Source organism: Daucus carota, chromosome 7 (assembly GCF_001625215.2).
Source record: "Daucus carota subsp. sativus chromosome 7, DH1 v3.0, whole genome shotgun sequence".
NCBI classification, from domain to species: domain Eukaryota; kingdom Viridiplantae; phylum Streptophyta; class Magnoliopsida; order Apiales; family Apiaceae; genus Daucus; species Daucus carota.
The window spans coordinates 33,478,485-33,494,093 of NC_030387.2; the positions used below are offsets into that span (position 1 = coordinate 33,478,485).

Consider the following 15,609-nt stretch of genomic DNA (forward strand, 5'->3'; position numbering starts at 1 on the left):
ACATCAAACTTGGAATTTATCAAAAAAGTTGACAGGAAAAATTTCTTGGTATGACCCCTATAACAACAATAGTATTTTCATGAGTTTCTACATATAAGCAAGTAAACATTCCACTATATTCACGTAAAAATTTTAGTTCATGATTACCATCTCCATGAAACATCATATATATAGTTTTATTTTATTATCTACACTAACGAGGAGTTTCCCATAAATTAAAGGCATTCAGGGACCCAACTCACATGTTGATTTGTGTCTCTGCAACAAAACAGTATTCCATGTTGAACCAAAAGCACCATAACTCTTTCCTACAATTTTTTGATAAATATCTATCGTTTAAGAATTTAAAGCAATAAGATCAATAAAATTATGCAACAAAGTTCACAGAACAAGAAATTTTTTTGAGTATGATAATAATTCATATACAAACAAGAAATTTTTTTGAGTATGATAATAATTCATATACAAATACATATCCGATTATATTCATCGATTAAAACCCAGATATCTGTGATTGAATCGCAGGGTCGTGTTCCACTTAGAACAATTAGTATTATTTCTGATACTAATTAGGATTTGAACACGAACAACGATGCAAAACACATGTATTTAGACTTAGATACTGAAAATCTAATAAAAATTTAAGGCTCTGCAACAGAACCTTAATGGTTCTAAGGTTCTATTTTAAGGATTGGTTCCCCCTTGAGCGCGACCCTGATATAATATCGGTTTTTCTAGTGTGTGCCCATGGGCACATGCTAAGCGCGGAGTTTTATAAATTTGGGAGGTTTTGATTGACTTTTGCATGTTAATAATGGTGGACCCCCCTGCAAATGCAACAACCACACCAATCAAAACCTCCCAAACTTATAAAATTCCACTTTTAGCATGTGCCCATGGGCACACACTAGACAAACTCATATAATATTATAACAAAAATGATAATAGCTGGTTGTAAAACAGAGATTTAATTCGCATTATGTGATTTATAATATCTTTTAAAATACCGGGATGAAGTTAAATATACATGAAAAGTGAAAACAGATACTAAATGTTTCAGATCATATACGGATTTTAAATTAAGCACGCATAATTAAAAACGGATCGGATACAGATTTGATCTCTAAGTACACTAAACATGAAAATACATGACACGACATGACTGAGAGCATTAGTTTTTAAAATTCATTTTATAATATTATTTATTTATTAAAAATAAATAAAATTTATAATATAAGAAGATAGTTTAAATAAAGAATGAAATATGTTTTGTATGAGAAACAACGGGAAAGCAATTTTGTGGGAAAAAGTGTGTTTATTGAGAAGGACTCTCATTAGATTACAATATTAATAATGAAATTTAATATTTTCGATGAATTTGATTTGATTAGATTCAACTCTAATATCAGTTTTTTTGTTTATATCAAATAAAAATTAACTAAAAACATATATAAAATATTAAAATAAAATATTTCTTCATATAAGAGCGAAATTTATAATACATATTTGTAACTAATTATATAATATAATATGATGTTTTTTTTTGAAATAATAATATAATATGATGTTAGTTTATTTGTGTATATAATTGAAAAATATATGGCGCAAAATGTGACTTGTTAATTACTCCCTCCGTCCCTATTTATCTGTCCACTTTGGAAGTTAAAATTTGTCCCTATTTATCTGTCCATTTATACTTTCAAAACTAATTTAATGATAGTTTTTCAAATATATCTTCATAATTTCAATTTTCAAGGCTTGACTTATTTAAAATTTGGTTGAATTTATGTTTTCAAGACATAAAGTAGAAGTATTCCACCATTTTCAAGATATTAATTAGAGGTATTTAATGAAAAAGTTTACACAATCAATTATTCTTTGGTATGTGTTTTTTTTCCAAAATGGACAGATAAATAGGGACGGAGGGAGTAGTTAACAATAAATTACATTACGATTATTGCTCCAATTAATTATGTTGCCAAAGACTGGCTGATAAATTAGGCAGCGTCGTCCTGATTCGCCGATCCAATCTCATCTTCCCCAATCGCCTCTCTCAGTATCAATTCACACACACAAAGAACACACACACAATAATAAGAAATGATAGCATCTGTAATTAAGAAACCCTACTTAAATACCTACGCTGTTGCTCTCTTACTTCTCCTCTCGCTCATCTATCTCCTCTCCCTGTCTTCCCCATACTTCGATTCTTCGTTTAATTCGTTCAGGTAATTAGTTGTTATTGATTGATTAATTGTATTGTAAGTTGCTGCTTTTTGAAATGATTGTTAATGATTTACTGAATTGCGTAATGAGATATTTAATTACTGTTTTAGGTTTAGTTCCACGAGCACCGGAAATTCTATATGGAGTGTTAAAAGGTTTATAGAATGGAGACCTTGTGATTGGTGGATTCGAGGCCACTTGAATGGTTAGTTTTGTTTTCTGTCTTTATGTTTATTGTTGTTTCGGGATATGTAGAGAGATGCGGGATAAGGTTGAAAATGCTGACAGATGTAAAAGGAAATTAGTGGTGTTTAGAATATATTAAAATTGATAATATTAGCAAATGAGGTGGAGAGATGAGAATAGGCTCTGTATCTGGTATTTCTGAGTCTATATTGGATGACTTTCGATGCAGACAACTGCATTTGGTTTTATGTGTTGAAATGCTGCAGCTCTTCCAGAAGAGAGCAATGGTTATATTCGAGTGGATTGTTATGGCGGACTTAATCAAATGAGGCGGGATGTAAGTACCCGTCATCATTGGCTTTTCCTGTTTTTCCTAAATCCTAATTATTTTAATTTTCATTCTGTGACTGCTTTATGATGTGATTTCTAGTTATGCGATGGTGTTGGGATTGCTCGTTTGTTAAATGCAACTCTTGTATTGCCAAAATTTGAAGTGGCAGCTTATTGGAATGAATCGAGGTAGCATCCTTGTCCTCATTTTACAAAGCAACATGGGGTAACTAAATCATATACTAGTATTAAAACACAATGCAAGAATATGAGCTCTACATATAACTTTATCCTGTGAAGTTTTGTAAAATTATTCTCAGATTAGATTGATGCTTATATGTTCGGTCATTCTGAATTCTGATGAATAATTACCTTAAAATTCAGATATATTGTTATAGTGTGTTAAAACTTGGTCTTGGTTCTTTGGTGTATTTGGCTAGGCATTGTGAGAAAAAGTGAACTGTAAAGCAATAGATTTATTATGTGTTTGGATAAATTTTTTGGTGTTTACAACCTATTGGGTATATAATAATAAATCATTATAGATTATCTTTTAAGCTGGTCCTCTACATGTTTGTAAAATCAAATTTCAAAAATAAAAATAAGTCATTAAAAAAGCTAGGATTTTCAACTTATCAGATTCTGGCTTATAAGTTGGAAATTGACTTGTAAGTTCGTTACATAAACGGTACGAATAAACTGCTTCTGACTTATAAGTCCAGAATGTGGGCTTATAACCCCCCCCCCCCCCCAATCTTCTATCTTTAGTTATTGTTAGTTTTCCGCTCTTTTTTTGGTTCTCAAATGGAAAGAACAAATTCGTGAAACAGATATATTAACCGTTACTTGCTTGCCAATTGTCATTCCTTTTCTTATACTTGTTAAGTAACATATAAATATCTGACAGCTCATGGTAGGATTTGTATCTCCCTCCTCGGCCGTACAAATATATAACCTCTATTCAGAAACAGCTTAGAATTTGTGTATTTATTGCCTCCGTGATAATACTATTGCGCCGAATTAGATGATCTCAGCACTAAAATATGAAAGTGAACCTAACTTTTTTTGATTATCAAGTTAGTACAAATTGCATGTGTTGATTATTTATTGTATTTTTTTCCGATATTAGTATCTCTTAGAATATTTATGTTTTGTTTGGTTGGGATCGATGAATTTGGAAGGAATTGATTGAAAATTTGGACTATGTTATGGACAATTGTTTAAAAATTTCATTCCCTCCCCCATTCTATTTCTTTCACTCTAAACTAGATGTCACACCCCCAATTTGAGAAGGAATATTTCGTTCTCTCCTAGACCCAATTTCTTCTCGAATCTCATCATAACAATTTTGCATTTCACTCTTCTTCTTTTTTCAAAACCTCCCTCCACCTCAAATATTTTCTTTTATCTCATTTCATTTTGCTCCATTCTCCCCAACAAAACACAACCTTATATGTGTTTTACAGAATTTATTCTATCATCCACTTAACAAACCAAAAAGGAAATTGTTAACTTAAATTTAATTTGAATTTCTGTTAGTACACACATTTATTTAATAGTCGTTGACTCCTTGTTTTCCACAGTGGTTTTGCAGATGTATTTGATGTAGACTACTTCATCGGGAAAATGAATGGTTTCATCAAAGTTGTGAAAGAGCTCCCTCCTGAGATTGCATCAAAGGAACCTGTTCATGTAGATTGCAGCAAACGCAAAGGCCAGTTTGATTATATTGAAAGTATTCTCCCTTCTTTACTAGAGCATCATTACATCTCCATCACTCCTGCTATGAGCCAAAGGAGGGATAGGTAATAATGTTTAACCGCCTTTTTCTTCTTCTTATCTGGTAGGAACAAGAAGGATGTAATTTAGCGGTAGCACTTTCTCTTTTGATAAGATTCTTCTCCAATTTTGTTTTGAGCAAATTGTAACTTGGTCAAATTTAGAAAGGCAACTTTAGTAACTTGAAGGAATTCCATGTAGGGGTGTTTGCTTAACTTCAATAAGTTGGTTAACGTATAAGCCTATATTCACTTGATTTGTTATGATTCTGAACGGACTTTATAACCCCAAGTTAGTTTAAGTAATTGTTTGATGTGAGAGCAAGAACTTTTGGTTTCTGCTGATTTTCATTCTTAGATGAACTTTAGCAATTTATGCCTGTATCTTGTTTCTAATGGAGTTAGACAATCTTCTTCCATCGTATACATCATCCCATAATTTGTTCTTAGCCTTTTCAATCAATTGTATGTTCAAAATCTCAGGTATCCACGATATGCGAAAGCTGCCCTTTGTCAAGCATGTTACAGTGCACTTCGTCTTACCAAGTTCTTAGAGGATAAAGGTTCTGAGCTATTACAAGCCATACCTAAACCATTTCTTTCACTTCACCTTCGTTTTGAACCTGACATGGTAGCTTACAGTCAATGTGAGTACCAGGGCCTATCCCTGGCCTCCATGCAAAGCATAGACGCCGCACGAGGAGATCGTAAACCATGGACTGGAGAAGCAGCTCGTGTCTGGAGAGGCCGGGGGAAATGTCCCCTCACACCAAACGAAACTGCTTTTATTCTTCAATCTCTCTCTATCCCGTTAGACACGAACATATATTTGGCTGCTGGGGATGGTCTGATGGAAGTTGAAGGGCTCACCTCTGTTTACACCAATGTTTTTACGAAATCTTCCCTTCTAACTAATCATGATTTCAAAAGCATGCATGGGAACACGAAAGCTGCTCTGGATTACCATGTATCGATCAACAGTGACTCTTATATGGCTACATATTTTGGAAACATGGATAAGATGGTGGCAGCAATGCGGGCTTACAAGGGACTGTTTAAAACACTTTTCTTGAGCCGTCGACATTTTGCTGATTTCACTTCAAAGGGACTAAAGGGGAAGGAGTTGATGGGCGCCTTATGGAAGGCTCATAGTGATGAATTTGCCATGGGAATTGGATCTGCTTTACCTGATTGCTTTTGTGAATTCAGATTGTGATTCTTTTGTACCCCTTGTGTAACAAATTATCTCTTTCTTCCACTTGGGAGGGCTGTACTTGTAAAATTTTCTTACTAGATTACTATTCTTAGATTCAAGTGTACCAAGGTTTTTGGCACATTATTCTTTAGTGTAGTCATAAGTTAGATCCCAATCCGGACAAGTATACATACTAAAATGCATACTTTATATATTGATGATTATATTTTTCTGATTGATATATTTGCATAGTTTGTTTCAAAAAACATATGCAATGTTCTAATAAACATGATCCGTCTGTTTTTAGTCTAGACTACTGCCTCTCCCTTTCAATGAGAGAACTTGTGCAAGGCTGAGTCTTGCATCGCCTTGCAATCATCTTCTGGTCATTCCCTTTCCTCGGAATAATAAAACATCGAACTGTCAGATAAGAATAATGGCGTTAGTGCAAAATTCCAGGGAAAAGGATTCGTGGCATTAAAACAGAATAATGGAACTACCAGATGTGCAAATGGTCAAAGTAAATGAACACGGGCTTGAACTGTAAAATTTTCGATTTGTTATTTCAAATAAAGTCAGTTATTCTAATATAAGTAGAATTAGCATGTGTATAGTTACCTTTCTGACAATGTAGAGTAGATTGCAATATTAACACAATCTCTTCCTATGTTCCAAACTTCAAGGTGAAGAACTGTTCAACATCACAAACTGCACTGTCTACAACCCTGCCACAAAACACTTGTTTACAGTGTGCAAAAAAAAAAAAAGATCAATCAGAAAGCAGTACTGCAAAATTGCTTTGTTTAGAAGGGAAAGAAACAGTTTTCTCTACCTGAGTACTTCGCCAACTTGATATCAATCCATTCGGATGACTAGCACATCGATCGTACAATAAGAATTTCAATGTATTCCACCACTTCCCAGCCACAAAATAAGAACATGAAGGAACCAGCATGTTACAATGTTCCTGTGTTCCTTGATCAATTATACCAAAATCCTTGGAGCAATGCAGTGAAAGTTTTACTTCTTGAGTTTGTGCCTACCCTTCACGAACGTGCAAAAATAATGTCATTCTATGAACGATAGTGACATTTGTATCATATTCAGAAAAGCAAATTCCATTTGCACGGTTCAAGTTCCACTAGGTAGCTGAAGCTTCAAGATCAGTAACTTCTTGATTATGAGACCTGTAGTCTTCAACCAAGGAATGCAAAATAGCTGAAGCATTAGAACTCACACCATGAGGCAAATACTGGTCTAACATTAACGAGTATTTAAGAGCAACATTGAGATCTGGCCCATTTAAGCTGCAGGACATGATGCTCTCCCACTCACTCGATTTTCCTTCCAAGCAGATACAATGTAGCAGTGCAGCAAAGGTAACAGAATCTGAAAGACAGCCCTTACTGGCCATCTTATCATTCATCTGCAGAGCAGTTTTAAGCATCCCATACAGACAAAGGCATATAAGAATGGAATTATAGGCAGCAATTTGTGGACTCCAACCATCTGACATACTCCTTTTAAAGAAGTCTAGAAACAGAGACTTATTCTGCTCCTGAGATTCATGTTGCACTTCAGAGATTGCAGAAATTGCATTATTTGAGAATCCATTCACTAAATAGTGGAAGGTGACATCATTGGGATTGCATTTCTTAACCAACATTTGTTCAAAAAGAGATGCTGCTTTGGAAAGTTTGCCCTCCTTGCAGAAGCTACCAATTAGTATACTGTAAGTGACAACATTGGGCATCAATCCATGTAACTGCATCTGCCTGAATAAATTTTCAGCTCCGATGGAGTCTCCATTGCGACAAAAACCATTAATTAGACAGGTGTAAGTCACAACATTTGGCCTGCAGTTCCTTTTCAACATTTGACTGAAAATCCCTAATGCGGCTTTGAAATTATGCTGCTTTACATATCCATCTATAATCGTCGAAAATGTAAAGTCATCTGGAAAAATATGTTCCTGTATCATTCTATTGATGCATGACACTGCATCATCCATCTTTCCAAATCTGCAATATCCCTTAATCATTACATTATACCCCACAATATCATGATCTATACCCCTCTCTATCTTCTGCTCAAATAGTTTCTTTGCCTCGTCAAGTGCACTATTTCTAATAAATCCATCTATGACAGTGGCATATACGAACGCGTCAGGCAGGATATTTCTGTCAAGCATTTCAGAAAGCAGGTCTGTTGCAGACCGAAGTCTCCCTTTTTTGCAAAGTCCACTAATTAAAACATTGTAAACAGCTGCATCCGGTGAAACTCCGTTCTCCATCATTTTTCCCAATATTGATAATGCAACATCAACCTCGCCTGCTACCACAAACCCATGAACAAGGGCTCCATAGGTTGAGAGGTCAGCTTTGTGTCCGCCCTCTGTCATTTGGAAAAGCAGATGCGAGGCCTTGTCAAAATTTCCCTGCTGGCAATAGACATGTATAAGAGAAGTATAACTATATTTGTTGGGTATTAATCCCCTCTTCGTTCCCAGTTCAAGAAGCTGTTCAGCTTCCCCAACATTCCCAGTACTACAAGAACCAGCAATCAGAGTATTGTATGTCACTATATTTGGCTCACAACCACTCTCCATTATCTTTCTTAATGTGTCAGCTGCTTTCACTGGACAACCATGCTTATATTGAGCATCAATAATGTTATTATGCACTTGAACATTCACTGACAAACCATTTAATTTCATATCTTTCAACATTTTATCAACCGAGACAAAATCCCCCTTCTTGCAAAATCCATTCACAAGTGCGCCATATGTCTCCATAGTAGGCAAAAATCCCTTACGTTTCAAATCCTTAAAAAGCAAATAACCTCCACTAACATTACCATTCCTACAATATCCATCAATAAGAGTATTATAAAAAACTACATTGGGTACGCAGTCTTGTCCCCATCTATCCTCAATCAACTTCCTACCCTCCTCCATCTTCCCTTCCTTACACAACCCTCTCAAGACTATACAAGTACTATAATTATCTACAAACGAATCCTCACTCCCATTGTCCCTCTCAACCATTTCATCATAAATTCTCCGTGCAACATCAAATCTCCCAACCCGCACAAGCACATCAAGCATCGCATTACACCCTACAACACTCGGAACAACGCCACATTTCTCAATTGCAAATGTATAGAACTCCAAAGCTTTATCGACCAGCCCACTATACGAATAAGCACGAATAACACAATCCACCGCGTCACAACTAACCAATCCCTCCTCACAATTCAAACTCTCCAGCAAACTTTCAATCTCTGCAAAAACCCGAAACCTCGCTAAAAGCTTCAAGAGAGAAGAATAAGCAGAGGCGTCAAGTGAACAACCATAAGGTCGATCAGTAACCCAATAAAAGAACTTCAAGCCCAATTCTGAGTCTTGAATTTTATCAAACACCAAGTGGGCAATATCTGATGGCACAACCTCGCACTCAGACAACTTGGTTTCAAGAGTCTGTTCCCATTGAATGTGACGAGTTCTGAGGATGTCGCAGACTTGGTTGACTATTTTGTTGATGTTTGTGGAAGAGGGATAGAGGGGTAGACTTGGTTTGAGCTTGGTTATGTGACGAGGTTTGATACGAGATAGAACAGACTTCGACATACCCAAAAACGACAAACAAGTATTACAACACCGCTAGTAGTATATAGAGCTTTCTGGTTCATTACAGCGAAATGCGAATGCAACATGTAGAAAGCCAGAAACTCTTGCAAGTGCTTTGGACTGACATGCGGGAACTCCTCGTATGTTGAGTAAAACTATGTTAATAAAAAATTTGATGAGGTTGCCGTAATATTTTACTTCCTCCGTCCCCGTTTCTTTACCCTGCTCGGACACCTATTCTAAAGTATATATAAAATATAATTTTATATCTTATATTTAAAAAATATATGTACATAAAAATTTAAATATCAAACCAAATTCGATGTAAATGGTTTTAAAATATAATTTTATAACTTATTTTGAATATTCTTTTTAATATATTGAATATCAAATCAAACTCCTTTTCTCAATATTACGATTGATATAAAAGATTCACGGTATCACAATTTCATAAATAATGGTCAAAATCTGTAAAAGGTTATTCCAATATCATTCACTAAAATCGGAAAATCTAAGTATTTTGATTTTTAGAATAAAATACTATATTATTTTGGATTTAAGTTTACAAACTATTACAAAACTGTTCTAAAAAAAAAAAAAACTATTACAAAACGTAATACAATATCAAAATGGGTGTGCTGTTACCTTCTGGACTGAGGGAGTACCACAAGGGGACATTAATTTGATCTGAAATTCTTGATTTGGATAACCTTTTTAGATAAATAGAATAATTTTGGCTTAGAGATATCATACTAGTACAAACTTTGAAATTGATAATTTAAAATATAGCCTTAAATCATATCATTTGATATGACTTATATGTTTCCGAATACAATTTTATAAAATCCTAATACTTAGTCAAATGTATTGTATAAAATGTAATATACATTTATAAAATGAATTACATCCAAATATGGATTCCAATCCGGAAACTAACGTATAAAATGTAATATACATTTATAAAATGAATTACATCCAAATATGGATTCCAATCCGGAAACTAACGAATTGGTTAAATCAAATTTGAATGACACCTACAAGTCTGTACATGTATTGCCTACTTGCGTTATCTCTGCTTTCCACCGTCAAATTTGACACCTACCAGCCGTGATAAAATTTGCCAACAAGGTCATGGGCTCAGCTACTTCGTATAATTTATACAGAATTCATAGAGAACACAGCTTCAACAATCACATCCGCAATGCCATTTCATACCATAAGTTCTCCTGCTTTCGTGAAAAGGAACATGAAGCAGCTCAGAATTTTTTTGCCACCCTCCGGACATTGTGCAAGTTCTCTTGATGTTTATTGCCTGCATCAAAATATTCAAGATAAGTACAGACTTTGAGTGATTTTACAGCATTCAAGTGAGCATCTACTCAGATGTCAATTGATTATCTAAGAATTAGCGGGAAGTGGTATATATGCATAAACTGATAATAAGTCATGTCCATATAGAAAAGCCTTGCATCTATGGTGAGGGGTTAAGGTACAAAAAGGCACAGTGCTAGTGTGTTGCAAACCTAAATTTCCCAAGTTAATTACGATCTTAAACTATAAAAAGAAAAGAAAAAGAATGACATCCTCCTAAACCATTAGGCTTACCCCGTGGGGGAAGTAGCAGAATTTTTTTGCTCATAGTCGTTCCACGTAAGCACCAAGTTTGTACATGTACTCTGCTCCTGCACCCATACTGTTCACAATAAGTGAGCTTAATTCCCACTTTCCTAATGTCTTGATTGGGTTCGTATACACGCAGCAGAGCTGAATGAGCTTCCCCAAGGCAGTACGCCCTTTCCTCAATTAATATGAGAGACCAACATCCCTTCCCAACATTAATATGCCTAGATTGCACATAAATGACTTCGATACGTTAAACATCAAGGTTCATTCGGATCACAGGATTCCAGCCCAATTAATAAGCATGAAGATGAGATTCTAATACATTTTTGTATTGAAATGTCATTCCCATGATCCAAATGGCACCCTACTGTTTTTCCCTATGAACACTTCAAATTTAAGAACTGCTACCTTTTCCCCTCAGACCACGGCACTAGTATACTTCCATGTCTGGTGTCTCACGAGGTCATATCACTGCCACCACTGATCCCTCTAAGAGCAAATTTCCAAACTCCCAATAAAGTGTTTCTAGGAAAAATGCTCCAATATCATCTCATAGTCCTCAAAGATTATATACCCTAGCTTCCAATAAAATAAGATAATCAGTAAATAAAGGCAATTTTAAAGTTATTATTTTTCTTTTTTGGGGAAACCTAAGGTTCATACCAGTTTCATCCACTGTGGTCTATGGTTCATCATGTTCTTGAATCTGCTTATAAGATTATAATAACACCATATGCCATAGTTGTTGTAGTATAGACTCCATAAAGGCAGTTATTGCCTTTTCAGGTAAATACTAAAAGCATTACCTCTTCTATAATAACTAGAGCAAGGTCATTACGAGGTTATGACGCCCATAGAGGATCAGGATCCTATGCTGTGCACAGATCGTATGGCAGGATATGCCACCCATTAACAAGTAAAATGCCGTTATATGTATCACTATATGTTGTTGAAAATGCTAATTACCAATACATGTATCAATATATGTTGTTGAAAATACTAATCAGCAACAAATATCTAAGAGTAAAATCAATGTAACATTCTTGTAAAGGAGTGCTCGACCTATCAAACACTTTTTCACATTTCTCCCTCAATGGATCATGTATCAGAGCATCACTCAATTCCATTATCGAACTTATCGTAAAACAGAATACCTTCATACCTCGCATCATCAATACCAATGTAGGGTAAAAGGAACTCATACATTCACCCTTAAAAAAGGGGAATGTTGTTTAAATTGGTTAATAAACAATACTTTTCATGTGTTCTACTTAAAATATATGCATATGAGTGAGGTTAATTTAATGATTCAAGCATCTTTTTCATCCTAAGAACTTAGTTACATCTAATTTGTTTGAGTGTTCCACACCCGTGTCTGAGTCTAACTATTTTGACTTAGCGATAGTATACTGTTGTCTGTTAGCTCTCATGACTTCAGTAGAAGAGTAAATTATCAACATGTCCACATGTAAATTCAAGTCTAGATGCTTGTAACAATGTGTCACAAAACATGTGATGGTAAATGCTAACAATTATGCTAACAATGATGCTCCGCTAATTACAATAAATGGATTGAAGTGATAGTAGGAAAAGCTGGGGAACAAAGATTAAACTTAAAAGAACTAAATGGAGGGGTTACAAATGATTATATTACTTACCCACAAAATAGAACAGTTTCATTCCATTGGCACCAAAATCCATTCCTTCCAATCAAACAGAGCATTAAATTTTGAAATTACCATTCCAGCAGCTTGCTATACAAAGAGTGATTCAGGTAACCATTTTATTCATCACCATCAAATTTTCAGTACAATGAGCAAGTCAGCAAGACATGAATAATGTAAGAGCATGACGTCATTGAACTAAAACCGGATATAGATAGCTTGTAGAAATATATGAATTCCTCGGGGGAGGCTGTGGTGTGGGAGTGACATAAATATAATCATTAATAGGATAGAAAACTTACAAAAATATAAGTAGTGACCACAACTGCGACCTGTATCTTGGCTGAAACATGATTAAACAGAATGGCTGAACGCCTGAACAACAAATTAGATACATAGGCAGTCTTCTGCCAAGATGTTATCCATAAAAATTGGTAGTATCAATTATTTCGTCTGTCTGAATGGATCTATAGAATGACAGCAGACCCTTATAAGCTGCTGTGATGGTTAATTATTAAACTCCGCTTTATAATACAAAATTCTTCATCTCCTCGACAAAATTGACTTCATAACATCCACTTGCTGTGCAGGAAAGGGAGGTACCCTATTCTGAGCTAAAGTAATAATATACTCAACCTTTTGGATTTTTCCATTTCTTTTGAGGCCTTCAAGTAGCATATAGATAGTAGCCACATTGAGAGAACGATACTTATTCATACAATCTTTACACATTGTATATGCTACATCAAAGTCACCAGCTTTACAAAGGTAATGAATCATAGTCTGATAAATCTTAGCATTAGGCTTGGAACCTTCATCATGCAGAGCAGAATAAACCCGCTTAGCCATGTCCATGTAACCAGCTACACAAAAACCTTTAATAACCAAATTATAAGTAACCTCATCTGGTTTAATCCCCAAATACCTCATCATACCCATCAAACTATTAGCTTGCCAAACTCTTCTCCCACTAACTAAATACTGAATCCTAACATTAAACGTGGTTAAATTAGGTAAACATCCCCTTCTCACCATAAGATTCCACAACCCATTCCCAATCTCCCACCCATTATTCTTATAAAAAGCCGAAATGAGCGTAGTATACGTAATCACATCCGGTTTAACCCCCAATTTTTCCATCTCCGCCATTACCAAACAAGCCTTATCACACAACCCCATCTCACAAAATGCCTTAATTATAATATTAAAAGAATACGCATCCAAACTAATCCCAAACCTAAACGAAACCCGATCAAGAAACGACTGAATGGCAACCAAATCTCGCGTCTTTGTCAAAACCAACAATGCAGCATTAAAAGATTTAACACTTCTCTTACACCCAAACAAATGCATATCATAAAAAGTATTAATAGCATGCTTATACATTCCAGCATTTCCATACAACATTATAATTCTTACAACAAACCCTTCTCTCCTCCCTTGCGGCAACCCCTTTTGCTGCTCCAACAGCTCCTCAATGTAATCAAACCGTCTAGCTCCAGCTAATCTGGACACAGTGTCTTCGAAAGCGAATCGATTTTCTACAACGAGGCGATTACGGGCGTTGGCTTTGAACAAATGGAATAGCTTTTCTGGGTCTCGTTCGGATTTTAGTTTGATGAGGGCAGGTGGGTCGGAGAGAGTGGCGGTGGTGGATAAAGAGGCGGCGGCGACGGCGGTGGAGATGACGACGGCGGCGTGGTTGAGAGTGCCTAATCTGATGACGGAACGGAGAGAGAGCATAATAAAGATGGGTTAATTCCAGAGTGGAACATACCCACCCGGATCAAAAGGGTTTAAGGCTCCTCTGTGGTTTAGGGTTTAGAACTGTTTGAGTCCCTCATCATGTCCTTTAAGCCTCTAACTAACATTTCAACAAACATTTATTTCCTAACCGGGTAAAAATAAATAATAGGAGTACAAATATTCTTGTGATGAAAGTAAAATAAAATATTTTTATAAATTACATTTTAGTTTGTAATTATAAGAATGAATTATATTAAAACAATAATTTGTTAGGGGAAATCAAACTTAGCACCAAACTGATTTTTCTATAATTTTTTGGCATTTATTATGAATGGTTCATTTTATTGAATAAATTTAATATCAATATTAAATGTACTAATTTTTTATTTAGGTCAGAATTGATGGATGTCGGAATTATTGAATCATTTGTATAGGTATATTAGTCAAATATTAAAAATATATGAAATTATGTGTATACATATAATAGTCGAATAGTAAAAATTGTATTTCAAAAATGATTATTAAAAATTATCAAAAATATTATTCGAAAAGAATAAGAGACAAGTATTTTGAGATAATTTTTTTCCCAGAAATAACATATAAAATGAAACAAATGAAATAACACACTCTCTAAGGAACCACTATTCTATTCTTAAGTCCACTCGTTTTCTATTTAAAAGTTTAACACACTGTTTTCGAGTTATAAATGAGGAGGAAAATAAGTGAAAAAAAGTAAATTTTCATTGCTATCTTGCTTTCGAGTTTGTTTTTAAACAAATTTCAAGAGGATTTCATTAATATGTAGAAAGAGACTCAATCAGAACAAATTCTCAATTGATCATGCAACCAAATTGAAAATAAATAGATAAACTAAATAATCAGCCACTTTGTTTCTGGTTGCTCACCTAATTGAATAAAATATTTTGAAAACTAAAAACAAAGATAATGATTTTCTGAACAATCTAACATGCATCTCTTTGAAACATAGTATCTTCATAATTGACCCTCACGATAATTTTATAAATAGCGCAAAGTTCAAGGGACCCAATTGCAAAAAAACTTTATATTATGAATATATATTTTTTGTGAGAGATGAGCACATGAGATTTTCACTACTGTTCCACTCGCAACCTAGTGACCCAGTTATCTACCTACTTAAACACCACTCGCAACCTAGTGACCCAGTTATCTACCTACTAAACACCAGTTATAAATCTATCAAAGGTGTTATCA

At 34.8% G+C, this 15,609-nt stretch overlaps 3 protein-coding genes across 12 annotated transcripts; 1 reads left to right on the top strand and 2 right to left on the bottom strand.

Moving 5' to 3' along the window:
* The first annotated feature begins 1,940 nt into the window (after window positions 1–1,940).
* On the top strand, window positions 1,941–5,954 carry LOC108196596 (O-fucosyltransferase 13). Of its 2 annotated transcripts, none has more exons than XM_017363948.2 (6): window positions 1,941–2,228; window positions 2,337–2,431; window positions 2,679–2,749; window positions 2,843–2,931; window positions 4,326–4,547; window positions 5,004–5,954. In XM_017363948.2, exons 1-6 carry the CDS (start codon window positions 2,101–2,103, stop codon window positions 5,734–5,736), a joined length of 1,338 nt encoding a protein of 445 aa, XP_017219437.1. In that variant the 5' UTR covers window positions 1,941–2,100; the 3' UTR covers window positions 5,737–5,954. The 2 variants fall into 2 exon arrangements, with proteins under 2 accessions (XP_017219437.1, XP_017219438.1); XM_017363949.2 differs by having other exon boundaries at window positions 1,969–2,228; window positions 2,642–2,749.
* On the bottom strand, window positions 5,903–9,531 carry LOC108196595 (pentatricopeptide repeat-containing protein At1g52620). The gene is made up of 3 exons (XM_017363946.2): window positions 6,548–9,531; window positions 6,334–6,453; window positions 5,903–6,135 (listed from the first exon to the last, which is right to left on the bottom strand). Exon 1 carries the CDS (start codon window positions 9,341–9,343, stop codon window positions 6,857–6,859), a length of 2,487 nt encoding a protein of 828 aa, XP_017219435.1. The 5' UTR covers window positions 9,344–9,531; the 3' UTR covers window positions 5,903–6,135; window positions 6,334–6,453; window positions 6,548–6,856.
* A 565-nt stretch (window positions 9,532–10,096) lies between these two features.
* On the bottom strand, window positions 10,097–14,498 carry LOC108193471 (pentatricopeptide repeat-containing protein At1g80150, mitochondrial). 9 transcript variants are annotated; one of them, XM_064081832.1, is made up of 4 exons: window positions 12,933–14,498; window positions 12,625–12,720; window positions 10,949–11,541; window positions 10,097–10,655 (listed from the first exon to the last, which is right to left on the bottom strand). In XM_064081832.1, the coding sequence occupies exon 1, from the start codon at window positions 14,371–14,373 to the stop codon at window positions 13,174–13,176; it is 1,200 nt and encodes a 399-aa protein (XP_063937902.1). In that variant the 5' UTR covers window positions 14,374–14,498; the 3' UTR covers window positions 10,097–10,655; window positions 10,949–11,541; window positions 12,625–12,720; window positions 12,933–13,173. The 9 variants fall into 9 exon arrangements, with proteins under 9 accessions (XP_063937902.1, XP_063937904.1, XP_063937903.1 ...); XM_064081834.1 differs by having other exon boundaries at window positions 10,949–11,545; XM_064081833.1 differs by lacking the exon at window positions 10,949–11,541.
* Between the last annotated feature and the right edge of the window lie 1,111 nt (window positions 14,499–15,609).